General features: G+C 47.1%; 1 protein-coding gene across 1 annotated transcript in view; it reads right to left on the bottom strand.

Moving 5' to 3' along the window:
• The window catches only part of DMRT1 (doublesex and mab-3 related transcription factor 1), a 102,617-nt gene extending 92,976 nt beyond the window's left edge, over window positions 1–9,641 (bottom strand). The window contains exons 1-2 of the mRNA XM_060100491.1: window positions 9,303–9,641; window positions 6,017–6,206 (exon numbers count right to left, since the gene is read on the bottom strand). Of these exons, the coding sequence (XP_059956474.1) occupies window positions 6,017–6,206; window positions 9,303–9,641 (529 nt within the window). The remainder of the gene's footprint in view (window positions 1–6,016; window positions 6,207–9,302) is intronic.
• Between the last annotated feature and the right edge of the window lie 14,789 nt (window positions 9,642–24,430).

Raw genomic sequence — 24,430 nt, forward strand, 5'->3', positions numbered from 1 at the left:
CAACAGTGAACCCTAATGTAAACTATGGACTCTGGGTGATTACGCTGTGTCCATGTGGGTCATCAATTGTAACAAATGTACCTCTGGTGGGGGATGCTGATAATGGTTGAGGTGTGCATGTGTGCGAGCAGGGGTGTATGGGAAATCTCCATACCTTCCTCTCAATTTTGCTGTAAATCTGTAACTTCTCCAATGAATAAAGTTTATTTTTAAGAAACTTAATTCAACATATTCAATTGTTAGCTCCTCAGTCACATTTCTTACTGGTAAAAACTGCATGGGGACATTATTCCATTTTCAAACTACCACACTGCATGTTTGTAAAGCACTTAAGCCCTTCGAAGGCATATAACCAGGATGGCGTGTGTGCCCTACCGGCATGAGCTCTCTCTCTGTGCTGAAGTGGAATTACTGCTAAAGGAGAGAAGTGAAGGAGGGGGTCCCGCCATTATCAGATGCAGACCTGGCTGACCCTTCCAACGGGGGAAAGGTGAGTGAAAGCAGGCCGTGGGCGCTGGGGGGAGGCCTGAGATGGCAGGAGGCGGCTTGATGTGGAGGAGTGCGAACGTGAGTGTGTGTGGAAGCCCAGGGTGCTCCAGAAGGGAGGCCCCAGGAGAACATTCAGGTCCTTACTTACAAAGGATACGTATGCAGAACCGAATTCTCTACAATGCAGCCCTTCATCTGACAGCCCTGCACAGAAAAGGAGAGGCAGAGAACTATGCGGACCTCAGCGCAAGCACTGGATAAAATGGCATTCTACTTGCTGCATAGGAGGCTGAAGGAAAAGCAGAATATAAAAATAAAACGAGGAGCCCAAATTTCAAAGAGGAATGCCTGTGAGATTTTTTAAGTCAGTTGATAACTTTCAAAATAAAAAATATATATCTAGGAAGCTAAAATTTAAAAAGTAAAACCACAGAAGTAATGCTGAAGTTGCTATTAATTCACTGTCATTTATAACCGAAAGTGCTCACCCTTTTTTCGAGGTGACCCAAAATGGCTGGGAAGAAACCATTTGCTAATCGATAGAGCACCTGTTAGCATATCTGATCCTGCCAGTATAAGAGACAGCAATGAATAGGGCATTTCTTCAAAAGGTTGTTCCTTCACAGTAACACCCTCAATCCGAGATGAAAATAACAACAAAAATATTTTATACCCATGGTGGGAGGAATCGTCAGGCAGTGTTTCGATCCATCTTGGCCAATCTTTGGCTAAGGATCGTAGAGACTTTCTTCTAAGGTGTTATCCTACTCAGAGGGACCAGCTCTCCAAGAGATCAGACAACAGCTTGGTAAACCCAAGTTCCTTCACAGTGGCCTTAGAACTCAGCCAGTGAGCTCAGCAATAATTCCCAGGCATTTCTCACTCTCACTTCTGGCACTTTCAGGAGCCAAAAGGAGATAACGAAGAAGCCTCAAGCCCATAAACATCTGCTGGATTTCACTAAACCACTGCCCTTGCAGACACTCCACATCAGGTATGTGAAAGAGAAGGTGAGCAACCCGCCCCCCGTGGAAGCCAAGTGGGTGGGCTGCACGATCCCATGACAACTGCTACAACGTTCACCTCTCACGAGGTAACTGCAAATCCAAGCCTTCCACATCGATATAATGGAACACTAGGCCATTAAAAAATTTCAGTTTTAAATGAAAAAATTAAAAATTACACACGAGTGGGAATAATACACTCCCGTTATGTTAAATATATAAATTATATATACACAGACACACGTATGAAAACGATAAAACAGACACACAAGCTTGCACATGCAGCTTGTAATCAATCCTGGCATAACAAAGAGAAGACCCTACAGGTTGGGATTGGAATATATTCGTTGAATATGTTTTGTACTCTATAAATGTTTACCGTTTACCTGCATAAAGTTCAATTTTATTTTAAAGAAATCCTTATCTCTGGAAATTTAATACAAGCTACATATTTGTTAGCAGCACACTATGCAGGAAGTTGGGTCCACTGTGCTGCATAAAATGTGAGCAATACTCTTTTTTTTTTTTTTTGCGGTACGCGGGCCTCTCACTGTTGTGGCCTCTCCCGTTGTGGAGCACAGGCTCCGGACGCGCAGGCGCAGCGGTCATGGCTCACGGGCGGCTCCGGACGCGCAGGCGCGGCGGCCATGGCTCTCGGGCGGCTCCAGACGCGCAGGCGCGGTGGCCATGGCTCACGGGTCCAGCCGCTCCGCGGCACGTGGGATCTTCCTGGACCGGGGCACGAACCCGTGTCCCCTGCATCGGCAGGCGGACTCTCAACCACTGCGCCACCTGGGAAGCCCCTGAGGAACACTCCTTAGTCAATCTGTCTTGTCACTGCTTCTCTCTCTCTCCCCTTCTCTTCCCCCCTCCCTCCCTCCCTTTCACTGCCCTTTCTGTTTTTCTCCCTCTTTACATTACACAGTTTAATTCTACTGGCATTTCTGTTTTTCTCGTGTTCAAGTCCCAGCCCACTCCGGAAGTTAATGATCCCAACTCAAGAGCTTTGGTGGAAGTCCTGAGTAATGATGATGGATGAGGCTCCTGCCCCACCAAGATGAGCTGGCCCATCTTTCTTGGGCAGGTGGAGCCTCCCCGCCCATACGTGAGCACAGGAGCGACACATACTGCTGGCTTCCACACTCCGCTCCCTTGGAGTGTTGGTTCAAGACTCCAAAATGACTCCAAGGTCTATCAGCTCCAGAAGCAAAGAAGGGAATCTGGTCACATCCTCCTTGACCCTGAACTTTCTATCATGCTTCCCTTTGTAACTTTCCCTATCACCACTCCGAAATGCCCTGTGAGAACTTCTTTGTCATTCTGAACTCCATCTAGCCTGATATCCTTCTCTAAGGCTTCGCTATCTTGGGGTCTGCTATCAAACTCTGACACCCCTTCCACTGAGGTGCAATGCGGGACAGCAGGCTACACCAAGTTCACCTGCGGTTCCCTACCAAATGACCAGCATTGACATTTATCCATCACGGGCCTGTCCCTGCATTTCTCCCCGTGAAGACCAGTGGCTGCAACCTGCCATGCCAGCCAAGAATGGCGCTGCCCCTAACAGTGTTCCTATTTGCCCATCAGCCCTAAATCCCTTCTGAGGATTAAACCATAACCTCTAATTGTAACTGTCCATTTTCCAAGGAAACACGGCAACTATTCCCACAGCCTCACTTCACAGGCAGGTGAAGAAATTCATGGGCTTTGGGACCAGACAGACCTAGGCTGAATCCCAGCTTAATTCAGCTTTATTCTGGGGCAGTTTCCTTACCACTGGCTTCCTTATCTGTAAACAGGAATAATAATTCCTACTTTATAAGATGTGTGTGAACATCAAATGAGTTACTCCCCTCTTTACTCCTCTGGAACATCCCCTATCAGTCCCTCCAGCTGAATCCACCAGGTCTGCCCTGACCTGGTAGTATTTGGTAATTAACCTTACACACAGCTTCTGACAGATATACTCCTTCCTTCTTAAGAAAAGGAAAGTTTAGAAACTGCTGTAAATATATATTATGAGCAACTGAGCTAAAAAAAAAAAAGAAAATAATACCATTCCCTTTGTTAGCTACAGAATCTGTAGCCCCAGTAACACACACAGGGACAGATACACAGACACACCGACCTGCAGCAGAGATTACAAGCCTATCTCTCACCTGCCTTCTTTGGTGCCCGCTAACCTTCTTTTTTATAATGGTCAAGGCTCCTAGAATCTTCAAAAGCCTCAAAGACCTTATCCCTCATTTTTGAGAAGAGGAAACAATAGGACCAGAGAGCTAAAGTGACTTGTCTAAAGTTGCACAGCTAGTTAAATGACAGCTAGGCAGCTGACAACTTTAGCCTGGTGGTTAAGCCCAGCAAAGTGAGTAACTCATGAAAAGCTTACTTAAGAGGAACCGCACTGCAAGGCTCCATTTCATGGAGGCTTAGAAAGCTCAAAAGATTCTGTGAACCTCGGCACATGTGTTTAATATGAAATATATGTCTTTATTTGCCAAAAGGATGTCACAGATCTTTGTCTGGTGGATTTCTTAGAGCCCCTGCATTCTAGACCAGTGCCATTAAATAGAACTTTGTGAGAAATGGAAATGCGCACTTGCCAATATGGCAGGCCTTAGCTATATATGTGCCTGTTGAGCACCTGAAATACGGTTAGTGCAACTGAGGAATTAAATGTTTAATTTTTTTTTTCAGTACACGGGCCTTTCACCGCTGTGGCCTCTCCCGTTGTGGAGCACAGGCTCCGGACGCGCAGGCTCAGCGGCCACGGCTCACGGGCCCAGCCGCTCCGCGGCATGTGGGATCTTCCCGGACCGGGGCACGAACCCGTGTCTCCTGCATCGGCAGGCGGACTTTCAACCACTGCGCCACCAGGGAAGCCCTAAATTTTTTAATTTTATGTTTTATTGTGTTTAAAATACACACAACATGAAATTTACCATCTTAACCATCTTTAAGTGCACAGCTCAGTGGCATGAACTACATTCGTAATGTTGTGCAACCATCACCACCATCCATCTCCATAGCACTTTCCCTCTTGTAAAACTGAAACCCTATACTCATTAAACAATAACTCTCTATTCCCCCCTGCCCCCAGCCCCTGACAATCACCATTCTACCTTCTGTCTCTCTGATTTTGACTACTCTAAGTATGAGTGGAATCATACAGTATTTGTGTTTCTGTGACTGGCTTGTTTCACTTAGCATAATGTCCTCAAGGTTCATCCACACTGTAGCATGTGTCAAAATTTCCCTCCTTTTCAAGGCTAAGTAATTTTTTACCACATTTTGCTTACCATTCATCTGTCAGTGGACACTTGAGTTGCTTCCACATTTTAGCCATTGTGAATAATGCTGCTATGAACATGGATATACAAATATCTCTTTAAGACGCTGTTTTCAATTCTTTTGGGTATGTACTCAGAAGTGGAATGGCTGGATCATGTGATAATTCTATTTTCAATTTTTGAGAAACCACCATACTGTTTTCCATAGCAGCTGTACCATTTTACATTCCCACCAACCATGCACAAAAGTTCCAATTTCTCCACACCCTCACCAATTTCTCCACACCCTCACCAATATTGTTATTGTCTGTTTTTTTTTTTGATAGTAGTCATCCTAATGGGTGTGAGGTGATATCTCATTATAGTTTTGATTTGCATTTCTCTAATGACTAATGATATCAAGCATCTTTCCTTGGGCTTTTGACCATTTGTATATCTTCTTTCGATTAATATTTTAATTTTATTTCACTGTAATCAACTTAAATAGCCAAATGTGGCTAAGGATTTCCATACTGGAAAGTGCAGCTCTAGAATACCATAATCCTTGAGGTAATTTGGAGACCCAGTGCAGTAAGCATAGTGAGTTTTGAAGACAGATGAACCAATTCAGATACTTTCTAGTTCTTCAGATGTAGCCAGTCACTGAAAATTTTTATACCTCAATTTTCCCATGGTATAAAATAGGATTAGTACTTCCTTCTTCTAAGAATGAAATGAAATGAATCAGCATACATGCAGCCCCTGGTATAATCTTAGTACCTGGGAGAGAATTTAAGCCAATGGACACGCCTTGCCTCAATTCCAGTAGCCACTGATAGCTGACACATAGGATTTGGCTTTTTTAGACACTCTCCCCAAATGGACTTCAGTCCCTTCCAGAGAAATGGACTTTCATTCTAGGAAACAAGGATCTTTAGCTCCCACCAAGAGGACCCACAAATGGAAGGGGCTGACTGAGATGAAATCTGGACTCTCACGTCTCTGGGATTCTGGGATTCTGACTCTGCCCAGATTCAGCCTTGACAAATAACCAACAGAAAAGTGAAGCCGTCAAACTTCTGGTTTTAGAATTCAGGCCCACCTCCTTTGTGAGGCCGTCAAAAACAGACCTTCAGAAGGGAGGATCTTTTAAGAAACCTCTAAGCTCTGAATGTGCTCTGGGGCTCAGGACCTTCCCGAGACTCTGTTTCTGTGGCCACGCCTTTCATCCCTCCATCCCAGCCACAGGCTTACCTGCCGCTGCCGCGGTCGCGGTCGGGGTGCTGGCCGGCGGGGGCTGCGAGGGGCTGCTGCCCTCAGTCATCAGGCATGGGGTGCTGCCGTCATTCTCCCTCTTGACGAGCAGCTCGGCCGCTCTGGGCAGCGGGATGGGGTAGCTGATGCCCAATTCCTCCTCCTGGGCCTGCTGCCGTCTCAGGGCCACCTGGAAGCACAGGGCAGTGGGTCACCCTCCAGCACTCCAGAGTCACTCAGTGCAGCTTTGCCAAAGCCACAGAAGCCCCACCCACCCCAGGGTGAGGCCTGAGAATCCCTCCTTGCTTTTTAAAGCTACCCAGGTAACTCTGAGATGCAGCCAAAGCTGAGAAATGGTTTCCATCCAGAGTCCCTGGCCCACAGTAAAGCACTCCAAAAATGTCCCTTAAACAAGTGAGTATGTAGAGCAGTGGGAAAGGCTGGATGAGGAGAAGCTGCGGAGTCAGCAGAGGCATTCAACGTGAGAAGCCAGCACTGAGAGACTAGGAAGGAAGGAGAATGGGGTCACTCACTCTTTCCTTCCACAGATGTGTCCAAGGCTGCTGTACTGGGAACAGCGACCAGCAAGATACAGTAAGGTTAGATTAGATCCCAAGGCACTCACTGCTTAAAAGGAGAAGCAGGAAACAGGCAAACATGCAACTGCAACTCAAGACAAAACGTGGTAAACACCACAGGACAGGCATACACGGATCCTGTTCTCTGTGGGGGAGGGAGCACATACAGAAGTGATGGGGAAAAGGGGGCTGGAATACGGCGCTGAAGTCTCAGGAGAGAGAGGCTGGAGGTGGAGAGAAAGGGAGAGGACACGTGCCATATTTCAGGCAGGAGGGAAGGAGATGCAAGTGGGGGCTGGAAAGGACGCAGCATACCTAAGACACTCCTCATGGTCCCTCTTCTTTTAAATAACATTGTTTAAGGTTGAAAAAAAGAGGTGTCAAGAAAATAAATTGTATTATGGCTTACTACAAATAACAAAAATGGAGACTTTCTGTTGAAACTGACCATTGGTAATAATGAAATGAGAAAGGGAAGCACCTGTACTTCAGAGGCCCAAATACAAGCCAAAAGTTGACGTCAAAATGGTAAACCAGAAACACAACTACAATTTACACATTGTCTTAGGAATACCGTAGTCCAAATTTAGAAAAATGATTAATTTGGAAGTAATTTTACTCATAACAAGAGGAGTCTTCAACTTTAAAAATATCCTTGAATAATCAATTAAGATTAAATAATTAAGCTTAATTCTTGAATTTTCTCTTATTAACCAAGAAGTTTAGGAACAGAATATTAAAGATTTGACCACAAATTTTTTAAAAGAATACCCATGAACTTGTGAAGTACGTCAATGCAAACTTATACCCTGGTTTACACGAATCCCATGCATGCACAAAACATACAGGGTAGTACATAGTCCATAAACTTAAAACACTTTTACAAAGACCTTTCAAGCGTTCTTAGGAAATGTTATTTAAATGGGGAAGGTGGGGCAATTGATTTAAAATGCAATTGTTTTAGAGTCAGATCTAAGATCAATTTCAAACTATTTTAGAATGACTAAAAATGCCTGTTACATGAATGTTAAAGGATTTCATTCAGCACAGCACAAGCCTTCTGGTGTGGAAAATAGTGAAGTTTCATACTATAAAAGTAATCTTGAGTTGCTTTTGTTTTTAACAAGTTACTATGCCTACTAATACAGCTTATTCAAAATTAATGGCCCTACTTGGATATATATTTTTATTACATTTTGAGGACAATTCCCCTCCCAAGCATACTCTCCATACTAAATATTAAAGCCAACAGCTAAATGTTCAGAAAACTTTTCTACCTACAAATACAATTTAAATGTCCGTAAGTTTTTTTTCAGTAAACTCATTGTGATGCATTTTAATGCTACACTCAGTGTATTCTTTTCATTCATTACAGATTAAGATAAAAGTCTATAAAGAAACTCAGTAAAACAACCTATATTTCCATGAGTGCACTCGCAATCTGTGACGCCAAAATATATCTAGTTTAAACCATTTCAAAATTGGATGTACATAAAAAGTATAATCTCTAAGCATTTGTGCACTCCTGTTCAAGGATCTTACCTAAATCATTTCCAATGGGGGGTATTTACCCATTCCTAACCGAAAGTAGCACCCAGTAAACATTTCTTTGGTAACTTTTCATTTTAAATAACCTGTTTTAAAAGGATGAAACAACCTCTAACGGGAAAGAATGTATATTATTCTCTTCTTAAAATCATTTTAGGATACCAACGACGCTAACTATTTCCGTGAAGGTGCTAAATTACTGCCCAGCTTAGGACGCTTTTAAAAACTAACACACTCCATGAACGGTAGACAAAACCTCAAACTCTTGCATCTACTCCTCTGCGTAGATTTTAAAAAATTCTTAGGTGTGTTTTAAAACACACTCAAAGTAATTTGTACTTTAATAACTTCGGTGGAGACAGCAAATTTTAAAAGGCTAATGAAATTTCCGTAGTGCTCAAAATGGCTGAGACACTCAACCTGGATCCACCGGGGCGAATACGAAAAGTGCGTCAAGAGCACAACGAAGACCACGCCACGCTGGCGTCCGTTACAGCGCCTTTTCCAGAAAAACAAAGCCTCTCGACGCGTTTTGCGGATAAGCAGCAGCCAGCTGGGTCTCCGCTTCGCCCTAACCAGTAGCCAGGGCGGGCACCCTCCCTAATATAAGCGCACCTCCCTGCTCGAGGCGGAGTCAGGGATCCCACTGAACCACGAGGGGGCAACCCCCCCCCCCAACTCTGATCAGAGAGCGAGGTCAGAGATCCCGGGGACCCCCGAAGGCGCAAACCGCGAAACTCTCTGCCAGAAGCGGGGTCGAAGATCCCGGGGAGCCTTCCCCAGCAGTGCGAACCCCGCAACTCTCAGCTCTTAAAGGGAAATCAGACATCCTGAGGATCCTCGGGACCCTCGGGACCGCCGAGACCCACGAGGAGGCGAACCCCACAACTCCTGCTGGAGGGAGGGGTCAAGGATCCGGAGCCGCCGGAGCAGAGTAAACCCGCACCTCCCTGCTCCATCTGCGGGATCGGAGAGGAGTCCGGCCCTCCGAGAGCGGAGTCCGCACGTGGCTCGGAGCCCGGGCCCCGAGCGCGCCGCGGCTGTCGGGAAGCACCGCCGCCTTCTTCCCGAACCCGCGCCCCGCATGGCGTCCGCCTGGTCCGAGGGGCTTTACCCAAAAAGTTCGGGCTGAACCCCGGTTCCAGGGCGCCCGCACTCACCTGCGCGGCCATCACGCGCTGTCTCTCTGCGATCAGGTTGCATTTCTTGCACTCGCAGTCCCGCCACATGCAGAAGCGTTTGTGGCCCTTGAGCGGCGACGCGTAGCCGTGGTTCCTGCACCGCGCGCACTTGGGCAGCCGCGGGGACTTATTGCTCACGGCGGCGCCCACGCCCGACGCCCCCGAGCCTGAGCCGCCGCTGCCCCCGCCGCCCGCGGTCCCGAGCAGCGCCCCGACCACTTTGCTGAAGCCCCCGGCCTTGCCCTGCGGTGGTGCCCCAGGGGCGTGCGGGGCCTCCGACGGTGGCGAAGGCTTGCTGTGTGCGTCGTCGTTGGGCATGGTGCCCCAAGGAGATGCGCAGGGACTCTCTAGTGGCTGCAAGGGAAGAACCCAGCCGACGGCAAGGCTCCCGTGAAGGAGGCGCAGGAGGCGTACGCGCTGTAGCCGGAGGTGCAGCTGGAGTGGCGAGGTCGGGACTCGCAACGCCCAGAGTGGTGGGGGGTTGTGCCCGTTTTTTTTTTCTTTCCCTTTTTGCGCGCGCGCGGCGCAGAACTTTTGGATACTTTTCAGAAAGTTCCCGGGATTGCCTGGGCGGGAGAAGGCGCGAGGGAGCGCGGCCACGCCCACCAACCCCCAATTCTAGGCACCGAGCTCTCGCTGCGTGCAAGCTTGCACGGGCTGCAAACACCGAGGGCACTGCTGCAGAGCCGCTGCAAGCGCACACCCGGAGCAGAGGTGCTCGGGGATTGTGTGATCCCTGTACGCTCAGAGGTGTCCAGGCCGGGCCGCCCTAGCACGCTGCACGGAAGAAGCTGGGCTTCCCAGCTCAAGAAGGTTGCTGTGCATCGTAGTCGTGAGGGCTGCTTGGAGGAGGGGCAGACCACCCTGTGGGATCCTCCAGCTCCCTTCCCCCCAGTGACGCCATTTTCCAAGCTCGATAGGGCAGACTTTGAAAGAAGCCCGCCAGAAAGTGGTTTCTTTCTCATTTAAGAGAATTAAGTATGAGGTGGAAGGCCTGAGAATAGTCTCTGCGCTTATATCAGCAAATAAGCTCCTCAGTGTGCGGGGTTAAGCGCGCCCCACACTGGGCCTTTCTGTTCTCCAGTTACCTCTTCCTGCACCTGTGCTCGTTTGCTCACAAGATTTCCACCCGCTGGCTCCAGATAACTTTCAAATCTGGAGTTCCAGTCCTTCTTGCTTCTTACTTCAGGGGCACGCAGCTTCTTGCCTTTGAGGCAACTTCGCTTAGGACCTGCAGGCACTGGAAACTCGGTCTTCTAAAAACCTCGGGTGGGGGTGGGGGTGGGGGTGGGGGTGGGGGTGGGGGTGGGATGTAGACATTTATCAGAATTCATTCCATACTTCAGATCTGTGCATTTTAATTATTCCTCCAAAACCCCAAATCCTCTTACAGCCTTCCCTGCACCTCCACCCCCAACCATGTTTGTCTTCTCTCTTTGCACTTGCACGGCCAATCCAGCCCTAAGGCCTGCTGATCATCTCTTCCTACACACCCAAGTGTGCCTCTAAGGCCAACGCTTCTCACATCTGAATCTCTGCAGTAGCGTCCAGCTGGTCTCACTGACTCTTAGTCTTCCAGTATATTCCATATTCCATGCACACAGCAGCTTGTCCCCTGCAGTGGATTGGTATCGTTTTCCATACATAGTTTCCATTCCATGTTGTTTTTGTTGTGAAAAACAAAAGTTAAAGACCCGAGGCTGCATCTTAAAAGGACTTTGAATGATCTCCCTCTGCATTTCTCAGCCTCATATAGTTACTTACCAGCTTGGAGGACCTCTTTGTTGACCTTTTACATAACCTCTTTGCTCGGTGCCACGTCCCTAACCTTGCAATGGCCATTGTCCAGCCAAGGGGGCCGCCCTCACATCTCTCCCTCACTCTCCTTGCTTTTCCCCAGTGTACTCTGGTTCCAAATTCTTGGCCCCAACCCTAGGGGTTAGGTCCCCAAAGGATCCTGGCCACCCCACTTGGCTTCTCAACAAAATGGTTGCCCGTTGACCCTCTCTTTCAGCAGATTAGCATTTTCAGCACTGAAAATCCCCTAACCTGCCTTTCCCATTCTTATTCTGAGGCCCCTCTCACAGGCTCTTCCCTCAGCCTGGATTTTCTCCATTAGTGTTCTCAGTCTGAAAATTATTTCTTAAAGAAGCTTCTAGCTTTTCACGGTACCTCATATCCTACCCATCAAGCCAGCGAAGCTTTACTTAGGACAGAGGCCAGGATGCAACGATTCATCTCAATCTGGAGCTTGTTAAATGATAACCACTATTTTGTTCAGGAATATCCATAAGACTTTCATTAAAACACACATACCAATTGCTGTTATCTACTATTTACTTTTCTTTTTCCATATTTACATTTTAATACATTAACTAAATCTGCATCATTCCCAAAGCCAAGTCCAGTTTCAGAGAATGAAGTCAATGCCAGAAGCAGCAGCTGTCAAATCCCAAATTACAGGGGAACACATGTTTCTTATGAGCATCCCCTCACTAGAATCTGTGATGGAGGGACTTAAGCCTACAGAAAATTTGAGGCTAGGAATCTGTGTGACCAAGATATTAAAACATAAAATGTTGTAATGAAGTTAATAGCCTAACCAAGTTTTTATTCACAAACCACAGAGGAAGTACCAGACACGAGACAATCCAAAAGGAAAGTGGGAAGACCTCCAGGGTGAACAGAGTGGTCCCGGATATTTTGAGTAGTTTGGCTCTATTGTCTCCTTTCTTCCCTCCCTTCTTTCCAAAACAAAGCCATGAAGGATGATGATGCAGATCTGTATTTACTGAGGTAGAAAGATGTTCAGGGCATACTGATAAGGGAGGAGGAAGGGAGTTCAGTTCTAGAACACAGCAAGGTTAGGCAAAGACTTCTTTGATATGACACCAAAAGCACAAGCGATGGTTGAATGAATAAACAAAAATGGTATATTCATAAAATGGAATATTATTCAGTCATTAAAGGGATGATGTACTGACACATGCTACAGTAAGGATGAAACTTGAAAACATTATACTAAGTAAAAGAAGCCAGATTCTTTTCTATGTTCCCATTTATATGAAATGTTCAGAATAGGCAAATTAATATAGAGAGAAAACAGCAGTTGCCAGGGTTGGGGTGGGAATACAGAGTAAGTACAAATGTGCTTAAGGGACCTTTGGGAGGGGTGATGCAATGGTCTAAAATTGGATCATGGTAATGGTTGCAAAACTCTGTAAATTTACTAAAATTATTTGTATGATTAAAACAAGAGAATCTTATAGTTTATATATTATACCTCAGTGAAGCTACTTGAAATTTTGAACTAAAAGAAAAAGAAACTCAGGATGTACAACGTGGTTCCATTTCTGAAATAGGAACTACTGTGCATTAATATCTGCTTGAGTAGGTTATTTAATTCTCTATGAGTTATAGGATTATGGGTGATCTTCTCCTTATACTTTGTGTGTGTGTGTGTGTGGTACACTGTTGTGGCCTCTCCCGTTGCGGAGCACAGGCTCCGGACGCGCAGGCTCAGCGGCCATGGCTCACGGGCCCAGCCGCTCTGCGGCATGTGGGATTTTCCCGGACCGGGGCACGAACCCGCGTCCTCTGCATCGGCAGGCGGACTCTCAACCACTGTGCCACCAGGGAAGCCCTTCTCCTTATACTTTGTGTGTATGTGTGTTTGGGAGCAGGCCCATGTTCTGGTGTCCTCCCTCCTGTTTCGTCCCCTGTAGCCGGGTAGTAAGAAATGACATCTGAGTTTGGGCCTAGCAGACTCAGTGTCAGCCCTGTGATCAACCCCAGATCACCGGCATTCTTAGCATTAGAATTGGAACCCAAGCTGGTTTCACAACAAATTATTACGTATTTTGCTTTCCAGTTACCATAGCTCTGTGGTGCATATATACTTTATTATCTGAGTTTTTAAAAACACTTAGGCATTACTGTCACCAGAAATAAATAATACATTATTTTCTTGGTGAGGCAGTATAGCACCATAATTAAATGCCTGGCTTTGAATGCCAGCCACATGATCTTAGGCAAGTTTCTTAACCTCTCTGTGACTCAGTTCATCTGTAAAAGGAGGGTAATAATAATAACCACCTCAAAGGATTGTTAGGAAAACTAACTTAGTTAATACTCATGATGTGCTTAGAAAAGTATCTAGCACACAGTAATATGTATGTCATTTTTATTATTTACATATTTGGAATTTTAAGAGTAGTGAGAAAGCAGGGTACATATACATATAACCTTCCACCTACTAGAATAACTTACAGGGAGGGGAACCTATACTAGAAAACACTAATGATAAATTTCATCTTGGGCTTCCCTGGTGGTGCAGTGGTTGAGAGTCCGCCTGCCGATGCAGGGGACACAGGTTCGTACCCCGGTCCGGGAAGACCCCACATGCCGCGGAGCGGCTAGGCCCGTGAGCCATGGCCACTGAGCCTGTGCGTCCAGAGCCTGTGCTCCGCAACGGGAGAGGCCACAACAGTGAGAGGCCTGCTTACCGCAAAAAAAAAAAAAAAAAAAAAAAAAAAAAAAATTTCATCTAGTTTGTATTTTGTCCATGCAAAGCAGTTTTTGCCCCAGTTCTTGGTACAACAGGTCACGGGGAAAATTCCCTATGGGGCTTCTAACTATATATACGAAGCGAGACACTATAGAGTCAAAATATTTAGCTCAGGTGCCTGCCAAGTGTGCAGCCGAGAGTCAGCTGGCCTGAATGAACGATCTGGGCCCCCGGGGGCTGGTCTGAACAGCAGGAATCAGGGAGAAGTGAGACTCGTAGGGCCTGAAGCATTTCATGATAGGAGGACCCTCAGTGAGAGGGAAGACTGAACAGGACTTGAGTAGGCACAAAGAGAAAATAAGACATTCTAAGTCGTGGGAACAAAGGATGGATGGCGGGGGTACAGGGAGTGAGGTTGTGAGTTGGGGGAGAGGGCACAGACATGCCTTTCTGGAACAGAGGAGTCAAGCTGGAGCCCAGTGGGAGATAAGGTTGGAAAGATAGCATGGCACCTTGCCTGCTAGTGAGGAATTTGGCTTCTATCCTACAGGCAAATGGAGAATGATGGAGGCTTTTGTCCTTGAGGTGTTGGAAGAATGAAAGTGGCAGGCGTGCCATTCACTGTGGGATTTGAACAAGCTGCTTAACGTCTCTGAGCCTTCCGTCTTTGTGAGATGACAATATCATAGGCATCAGAGCTGTTTGTAAGAGGCCTAGAACCAGGCCTGCCACACAGAAAATAACTGGATCATTGTTCGTAGCTGATTCTAACTACAGTTTGGATAGGCAGAGAGGGAGAAATCCGAAAGCAGATAATGCTGGCAGGGACCTAGTTGTTCAGGAAGATGGCTGTGCCTGAGGCTGCGGCAGTGAAACTGCATTACAAGACGGCCTTCCTCTACGCATTCCAGTTCCCACCAACATCCACACAGACGCACAAAGGCAGTCAGAATCCTGGAAAGTGTGGTATAAAGGAATGCAGGCCTTGCAGTCAGGCTGCCTGTATAGAGTCCTAGCTTGGTCACTAACCAGCTGTGTGCCCTGGGCAAGTCACTTACCCTCTCTGTGCCTCCCTTTCTTCACCTGGAAATTGTAAATAACCTGAGAAGTGTTGTAAAGATGCAATGATTGGGCTTCCCTGGTGGCGCAGTGGTTGAGAGTCCACCTGCCGATGCAAGGGACGCGGGTTCGTGCCCCGGTCCGGGAAGATCCCACATGCCGTGGAGCAGCTGGGCCCGTGAGCCATGGCCGCTGAGCCTGCGTGTCCGGAGCCTGTGCTCCGCAGCGGGAGAGGCCACAACAGTGGGAGGCCCGCGTACTTCAAAAAAAAAAAAAAAGTGACATCAAGAGTTTAGAAGAGAGTGGGGAGGGAAGCTTCCTGGAAGAAGCAAGCTTTCAGAATAATGAACCAAATCACGAAGGGGTGATAAACTGATACAAACTAGAATTAAATCTCCCAAGGGGGGACTGGAACTGTCTCATTATGGGGACACTAATGCAGCCTTGATTCTGTCCTTAAATGTTCATCCCTGGGGTGCCCATTTCCTCCATCCCCATCATTGCTTGCTGCCCTACACTGTCCTTAGTGGAAGCGTTCCTCCTGCTTTCATGGGCTCAGGAGGAATACGAAGCCCTTCTTTGCTTCCAGGAACCTTAATGAGACAAGGCTGGGGTATTTTTATTATTATTTACAAACACTAATAAAAGCTGGGGAAACTAACGAGGAAATAATCAGAGTGCCACGAATCTACACGCCCTGGCTTACAAAGTGTAATCACCTATTGCTCTTCCTAGATACCTCAGGGAAAACGGCGCTTGCCTGGGGCCCACCCATCCCACAGACAGGCTTGCCCCACCACCGTAGACGCCATCCTTACGCAGCGCCTCCCCTTTCCGGCCAGCCAGTAGTTTTGCCCCACGTGACTGGCGCCATCCTGACCTTTTGCACCGGTGGGAGGGGCCCTGGGCCGGGCAAGGAGTCCTCCCTTCCCCCTTTCAAGCCCCATTTCCTACCCAGAAAACCCGCCCCCTTCCTCAGTGATTGACGTAGTGTCTGCGCTCTCCCATGCATTCAGCGAGCTCAAAGGGATCGCCAGGTGGGAATATGCGTACTCTTATGGCTGGCTTCCGTAGGCTGGAGGGGGCGGGGGTAGAGGGTGAGATTGGTATTCTTACACCTAGAAAGTATAGTCGGGCCCCTGTACCTGTGGGTTTGGCATCCAGATATTCGGAGGGCTCTCTGTATTCACTGGACTGCACCATTTTATGTAAGGAACTTGAGCATCCTGGGATGTCGGTATCCACGGGGGCTCCTGGAACCAGTTCCCTGGGGATACCCGGGGACAACTGTACTATGCTCTTTGAAGTAGGAATGCCAGATAAAATACACATAGAACATTCATTTAAAAAGATTATTCCTGGGCTTCCCTGGTGGCACAGTGGTTGGGAGTCCGCCTGCCGATGCAGGGGACACGGGTTCGTGCCCTGGTCCGGGAGGATCCCACGTGCCGCGGAGCGGCTGGGCCCGTGAGCCATGGCCGCTGAGTCTGCGCGTCCAGAGCCAGAGCCTGTGCTCCACAGCGGGAGAGGCCACAGCGGTGAGAGGCCCGCGTACGGCAAAAAAAAAAAAAAAAAAAAAAAAAGATTATTCCTTGTTTATCTGAAATTCAAATTTAACTAGGTGTTTTGTACTTTTACTTGCTAAAAAGGGTTACCCTAATTTTATGGGTCCTTGGAAACACCATTTCCCCAAGTCCTCTTAGAAGCAGGAGGAACCCTTTGCACCAGAAGTCCTTCAGCTACAGGCCTGTAGGTCAAACTCAGCCGACCATATGTTTTTGTATGGCCTGTGAGCTAAGAATGGGTTTTACATGATTGAAAGTGAATCAAAAGTCAAAAGCAGAATTTTTGTGACATATGAAATTTTCATGAAATGCAAATTTCGGTGTCCATAAATGAAGTTTTATTGGAGCACATCTACCCCCACTTGTTGTGATGTGATATTATGATTCGTGCTCATAGAGTTTATAATAGAACGTATGATTTGTTAGAAATAGGAAAGGCAAGACGGAGTCACAGTGGCCAACGTGGCGCCCATCTTGGTTGTTTCTAAATGTCTGATGTAAGACTTGGAATCTGTAATTTAAGATACTGAGTGTGAAATTAGGTAGGTAAGTTGGTTTGAAAGGTCCGTGGAAAGACTTAGGGTTCAGACGGTGCACCTGGCCAGTGAGGCACGTTCTTGGGGTGTAACCGCTACCCCCTAGGGACTGTACCTCATCAGAGATGGGGTCAGAGCGCACTTGCTCGAGAGGGGTCTCTTCGGAGCGCACCCTGTGCTCCAGACTCTGCTGGTGTCGGAAGCTTCCCTGGGGGCTGGCAGAGCAGAATGTGATTGCTGAGAGAGCCGGCCCCACGATCCTTGCTGAATCCAAGGTCCAGAACCAGTGCCTGCCGCCTGCCTGGAGGACACCTACCTTCCTGCGTCTCTCCTCGGAGCTGTTCGTGAAGTCCTTTCTTCCCTTTAGTATTGTGTGTGATTAATCGGAGTGTACTGAGTGCAATAACCCGAGGGGTTTGATCTTCTACAATTGGCTCAGTCGCCGTTTGTGACTTCACAGTCCCCTGATTCCTACCTGGCCGCTTTGGCTGGAGACACCAGTCCTTTACGCACTGTTTGTAGCTGCATTGGAGATACAAGGGCAGAGTTCAGGAGCTGCAACAGAGGCCATAAGGCCCACACAGCCTAAAATAGTTACTATATGGTCCTTTACCTAAAAAGTATGTAGAAAACAAACTTATGGTTACCAAAGGGGAAGGGGGGGAGGAGGAATAAATTAGGAGTATGGGATTAACAGATATACACCACTATATATAAAATAAACCACAAGGATTTTCTGTATAGCACAGGGAAATAATATCTTGTGATAAACTCTAGTGGAAAAGAATCTGAAAAAAAATATATATGTACAGCTGACTCACTTTACTGTACATCTGAAACTAACACAATATTATAAAGCAACTATACTTCAATTTTTAAAAAAAAGTATGTGGATCCCTGCTGTAGACTTCCATTTTTTTGAGGCCCCCAGTATTTATTTTTTTTTAAACAAAAATATGTCAGAATGGGATAATGCACTTGGAGGTATGTCCAAGGTCATTTGTGAATGGCAGGCTTGTTCTAAAATGGTGGTCCCGACTACCCTGGTGGTGCAGTGGTTAAGAATCCGCCTACCAATGCAGGGCACATGGGTATGAGCCCTGTTCCAGGAAGATCCCACATGCCTCGGAGCAACTAAGCCCCTGCACCACAACTGAGCCTGCACTCTAGAGCCCGCGAGCCACAGCTACTGAGCCCACATGCTGCAACTACTGAAGCCTGCATGCCTAGAGCCCGTGCAATGAGAAGCCTGCACACTGCAACGAAGGTAGCCCCCACTCACCACAGCTAGAGAAAGCCCATGCGCAGCAACAAAGACCCAACAGAGCCAAAATATAATCAATTAATTAATTAATTAATTTAAAAAATAAATTAAATTGTGGTCCTGTCTTTCCCCTTCAGACTCCCCCTCCCTCTGGCTGATGGGTTAAAGAATGAAGGTGACATAGGCCCTCTCTTGGCAGAGCTCATGATTACCAGGGGAGACAGCTATGTAAATAAAGTGTTTTGCTGGAAGTGTATTAAGCCTGGGGAGGAGAGGAGAGTTATGTGGACAGCCCAGGCTTACCAAGCAGGCAGGAAAGGCAAGAGCATGTATTTCAGACCAGCCTGAGGATAAAGGTACAGATGCTTGCAAGTATATGACGTATTCCAGAAATGAAGGAGTTAAGTTTGGCTGAACCTGAGGGGCAGGGGATGGCAGGTGGGGAAGGAATGACTCAAGATAATAGCAACATTTAACAAAATTCACGCAGAGCTTTCTATGTGCCTAACACTGTTAGAAGTGCTTTCTATACTAATTCATTTAATTATCACAACTGCCCTTGACATAGTCCTGTCATTTCCCCACTTTATAGATGAGAAATTTGAGGTACACACCCAGGTTAAGTGATTTGCCCAATCTGGAAAAAAAAAAAAAAAAAAACAGCAGGAGGTAGACCCAGGCTCATTTTCTTAACCATGCTAAGACAGGTGGGGTTGCTCTTCTCTTGTCCCCCAGATAGTGGCAGTGGGAACAAGTGGGTGATGGGAATAGAGAGGTGGGATATTTCTCGGGTTCCGGGACTATCTTGGATAATTATGTGAATGGTGATAGCAACTGAATTAGGGTGATCTACGTTGAGCACTCCTGAAGCAACAGCAAGCAAAACAAAGGGGCAGGTAATTCATTGTTAAGTGTGATTCAGACTATAAATGCTGAAAATAATCAGAGCAGAGGAGAGGAAGATTCCTTCTCACAAAGGAGTTATGACTGGTGTCAGAGAAGCTGGCCTTTGCGCTGGTCCTTGAGACACTCAGAAACAAGGGGGTGTGAATCTACAAGAGCCTTTTCCATTTTTTTGTTTGGTCTTGTTCATAGCTGTATTTCCAGCACCTAGACTACCACGTGCTATGCTCTAGTGGCTCATTAATACTTGTTGAATGCAGGAGTGGGTTTTAAGATATTTATGTGTGTTTGAATAGGTAATACGGTTACATGGTTCAGAAGTTAAAAGATTCAAAAAGCTGAAGAAGGAAGTTTCTTCCCACGACTGGCCTCAGTCACGCAGTTCCCCTCTACACAGGCAACCAGGTTTTATGATTTTTTGAGATTTCTGGCAAATACGTGTGTGTGTGTGTGTGTGTGTTTATTCTCCACTCCCTCCCCACACACCTACTTTTCAGACAAATGGTAGCATAGCATACACACTCTCCTGTACATGGTTTTTGTTCACTGCATGTATCTTGAAATTATCCCCTGATAGTTTATTTTCCAGCCATAGCCAAGGCATTGACGTGCCACACTTTATCCAGTCCCCTCTACTGGACATGTAGGTCTTTTTCTTCCTTTGCTCTTACAGGTAGCACGGCAGTGAGGAATGTGTGGGTGTTGAATGAGGAAGCTCGGGGATAAGGAAGTGAAATGATTTAAGAGCACTTTTTTTTTTTTTTTTTTTTTTCTGCGGTACGCGGGCCTCCCCCTGTTGTGGCCTCTCCCGTTGCGGAGCACAGGCTCCGGACGCACAGGTTCAGCGGCCATGGCTCACGGGCCCAGCCGCTCCGCGGCATGTGGGATCTTCCCAGACCAGGGCACAAACCCATGTCCCCTGCATTGGCAGGCAGACTCTCAACCACTGCACCACCAGGGAAGCCCAAGAGCACTTTTTAAATGACTTTAGAAAGTGACCACCACCTTTTAAAGATTGGCCAGAAGTCACCCACCACAATGGTTATAAAATCCCCACCTTCAGAATATGACAGCTCCAGATGGAATCTGGTGGAATGAAAGACAATGGTCTGGTTCTGCCCCTTATGACTTGCATTCCCTTGGAAAAGCTACTGAAATCCTCTTCAGTTTTCACATCTGAACTGGGGATAGTGATGCTCCCAGGCTAAAATGAGATGAAGTAATGAGTAGATGCAGCCTGCCTGGATGTGTGGTACATGGGAGGGATTCTCACCTTCATTTCGTTGTGCTGCTGTGCTGTGACCCTCCAAATTCTCTTTCCCATCCTTCCTTCTGCCTCTTTTTTCCACCTACTGTGACCAGAACAGCTCAGTGATCTCTAGGGCTAGAACATGGATGGGCCTTGAAAACATTATGCTAAGTGAAAGAAGCCAGTCACAAAGGACCATCTATTGTATGATTCCATTTATATGAAATATGCAGAAAAAGCAGATCTAGGCTGATGGTTTCCTAGGGCTGGGGGATTGGGGGGAAATGGGGAATGGCTGCTACTGGGTACAGGGTTTCTTTTTGGGGTGATGAAATTGTTTTGAAATTGCTGTAGCTGCACAACTCAGTATACCAAAAACGTTCTATACTTTAAATGGGCAAATGTTTTGATATGTGAACTATAGCTCAATAAAATTGTTATTTAAAAAATGCCTTGGGCTTCCCTGGTGGCACAGTTGTTGAGAGTCTGCCTGCTGGTGCAAGGGACACAAGTTCGTGCCCCGGTCTGGGAGGATCCCACATGCCGCGGAGCGGCTGGGCCCGTGAGCCATGGCTGCTGAGCCTGCGCGTCCGGAGCCTGTGCTCTGCAACGGTAGAGGCCACAGCAGAGAGAGGCCCGTGCACCGCAAAAAAAAAAAAAAAAAGGGCTTCCCTGGTGGCGCAGTGGTTGGGAGTCCGCCTGCCGATGCAGGGGACACGGGTTCGTGCCCCGGTCCGGGAAGATCCCACATGCCGCGGAGCGGCTGGGCCCGTGAGCCATGGCCGCGGAGCCTGCGCGTCCAGAGCCTGTGCTCCACAACGGGAGGGGCCGCAACAGTGAGAGGCCCGCGTATTGCAAAAAAAAAAAAAAAAAAAAAAGGCCTTGGCGGGGGCTTCCCTGGTGGCACAGTGGTTGAGAGTCCACCTGCCGATGCAGGGGACACGGGTTCGTGCCCCGGTCCGGGAAGATCCCACATGCCGCAGAGCGGCTGGGCCCGTGAGCCATGGCCGCTGGGCCTGCGCGTCCGGAGCCTGTGCTCCGCAACGGGAGAGGCCAGAGGCCCGCGTACCGCAAAAAAAAAAAAAAGCCTTGGCGGGAAGGCGAGGTAGAGGAGGAAGAAGGGATAGAGGGGCTCCCGAGCAGCAGAGAGAGAGAACTGCATTCGAGGCGCAGTTCTAGTACAGCAATGGGCACCAAAGGGCCTCAACTTTAGTCCTGGCGCAGCCTCCAACCTGCTGTGTGACCTTAGAGAAGCCCCTTCACCTCTCTGTGCTTTGTCTCATTAAAAATTAAAATAAAATGAATAAAAATAAGGAGGTGGAACTTGATGACCTAGGGTCTCTTTCCCATCTAAAAGTCTACAGTTGTACTCTTGCCTCGGGCTGGGGGAGGAGAGGTGAGGGGAAGCCAGAGATATAAAGACAGCAGAGATACTGGCGGGCTTCTCCCTTGCCTCTTCGCCCTGCTCTGTACCCTGCCCTCCCCTTGAACCCGAGGCCTTTGTTCAGCTTCCCCAACCCTGGAAGTTCATGCGTGCAGGGGAGAGTATGAGGGTGGGGTCCGGTCAGGGTCACGAGGAGGCCCGGACAGGAGCCACACTCACAGATATCACCCCATTTTCTACTTGAGATTATACTCCTCGGGAAGGAAGCAATTTGGAAAGATGAACATAGAGCCAAGGCAAATTCTCCAAGCAGAGAGGTGGTTTTCCAGCTACTTACAAGGATAACTTTGCTATCACTAAGGTTAATTATCATCCTTTAAGATACTATGGTGAGCTGCATTGAAGTAAATATGTGCATTTTTAATTGTGGTAAAATGTACATAAAATGGACCATTTTAACCGTTTTTAAGTGTACAGCTCAGTGGCATTAAGTACCTTCACAGTGTTGTTCAACCATCACCACCACCCACCTCTATTTTTTTTTTTTTTTTTTGCGGTACGCGGGCCTCTCACTGCTGTGGCCCCACCAGTTGCGGAGCACAGGCTCCGGACGCGCAGGCGCAGCGGCCATGGCTCACGGGGCCCAGCCGCTCCGCAGCACGCGGGACCTCCCGGACCGGGACACGAACCCACACCCGCTGCATCGGCAGGCGGACTCCCAACCACTGCGCCACCAGGGAAGCCCCCACCTCTATTTTTAAATGTTTATATTGAAGTATAAAAAATAGAAAGTGCAAGAATCCTAAGCGCTCCCGTCCGTGATTTTTTTAAGTTTGTATAGATCCATATAACTGCCATCCAGATCAAGATACAGACCATTTATAGCACTCCAGAGGGCTCCCTCTTGCCCCCTCCCATCAATTGTATTTTAAATTTGTTTTGGCTAAATTTATCTCTTTGCTTGGGGAAAAGAAAAAAAAAAGTCTTTTGCAAACAACTTAGGTGGTTTTGCATATTGCATAGTCAGTATCTCAGTGTTTCATTCCTAGAGGTTCAAGTCTCAGTGTACTGGGGCGGGAAGGCACTGTGCTAGGACCGTGAACACGTTGCTCCACAAAAGGTCCCCTCTCCTCCAGTGGCCGGAATCCCTTTGTCTCACAGCCCAGGGCCTGTTCATGGATTGAAAAGTTCTCATTGGTACGTGCTCTAAATTCTCACTGCAGACGGGACAAAGGTGACCACCTTTCTGTTAAACATAATAAGGAGATATTTTCTACTTGCTGCCAGGTAATTTGTTGGTTAAAGCATCCAAACCTATGTCCCATCAATGACGTCAAGCTTGCTGGTTCTGTAGCTGAACTAAAAGTGACATAGCCTAGCCCACTTTTTCATTCTGTAGATTAGCCTATGATTTTTTTCCTTCGGAATTAAAAACTAATTTAATTTAAAATTTTTGAGATATAATTAACAAATAACATTATATTAGTTTCAGGTGTACAACATAATGATCTGTTATATGTATTGTATATTGCAAAATGATCACTATAATAAATCTAGCTAACATTCATAGCCACAATTTTTTTTTCTTGTGATGAGAACTTTCAAGATCTACTCTCTTGGCAACTTTCAAATATACGATACAGTATTGTTAACTATAGTCCCCATGCTGTATATTACATACCCAGGACTTATTTATTTTCTAAGTGGAAGTTTGTCTCTTTTGACCACCTTCACACATATTTTTTTTCAGTATTTAAATCTGGACTGGTGTGGGTGATGTAAGAAGCAGGAAATTAGAATATAATTTATCAGACTAAGAACTAAGAAAGAAGCCAATGGGAAACTAAGGAAAAGAGATAATGAAGGAAACTTGAAGAAGGAAGAATTGGAAAAGGATCAAATCAACCCCAGAGAGAGAAAGAGATTTCACTGTTGTGATCGGGAAATCCAGAAGGCGGCAAAAACAAACAAAAAACCCCTGCTGATCTTCAACTCCAACATTATTTATTTATTTATTTATTTATTTTTTGCGGTATGTGGGCCTCTCACTGTTGTGGCCTCTCCCGTTGCGGAGCACAGGCTCCGGACGCGCAGACTCAGCGGCCATGGCTCACGGGCCCAGCCGCTCCGCAGCATGTGGGATCTTCCCAGACCGGGGCACGAACCTGTTTCTTCTGCATCGGCAGGCGGACTCTCAACCACTGCGCCACCAGGGAAGCCCAACTCCAACATTATTACCTGCAAATTTGGTTCTCTATAATTTTTACCTTAACCGAAGCCCTGCAAAAGCCCACGTGTTTTGTTCACCACTGTCTCTCCAAAGCTCAACACAGATGCCTGGCATGTGGTAAACAGTCAAGAACCAGGAAGCAAAGGACAGAGGAACCAGCTAGAAAGGCCCTTTTCTAACTGGAGAAGATGGTCACGGCAGGGAGAGTGGGAGGCAAGGAGGAAGGGTCACGAGGGAAATGATCACCTATTCAGAGTGACACGTACTAGTGCTGGTGCGTCCCAGTGTAGGTATGTGGGAAAAGAAGGAAATAAACCTTAAGGGAATTTTTCATTTCAATAAAACACACACACACAAGTGTGTAACCATGTGTGGTGATGGATATTAACTAGACCTAATGTGATTATTTT

The sequence above is a fragment of the Mesoplodon densirostris genome, chromosome 6 (assembly GCF_025265405.1).
Source record: "Mesoplodon densirostris isolate mMesDen1 chromosome 6, mMesDen1 primary haplotype, whole genome shotgun sequence".
Taxonomy (NCBI): Eukaryota; Metazoa; Chordata; class Mammalia; order Artiodactyla; family Ziphiidae; genus Mesoplodon; species Mesoplodon densirostris.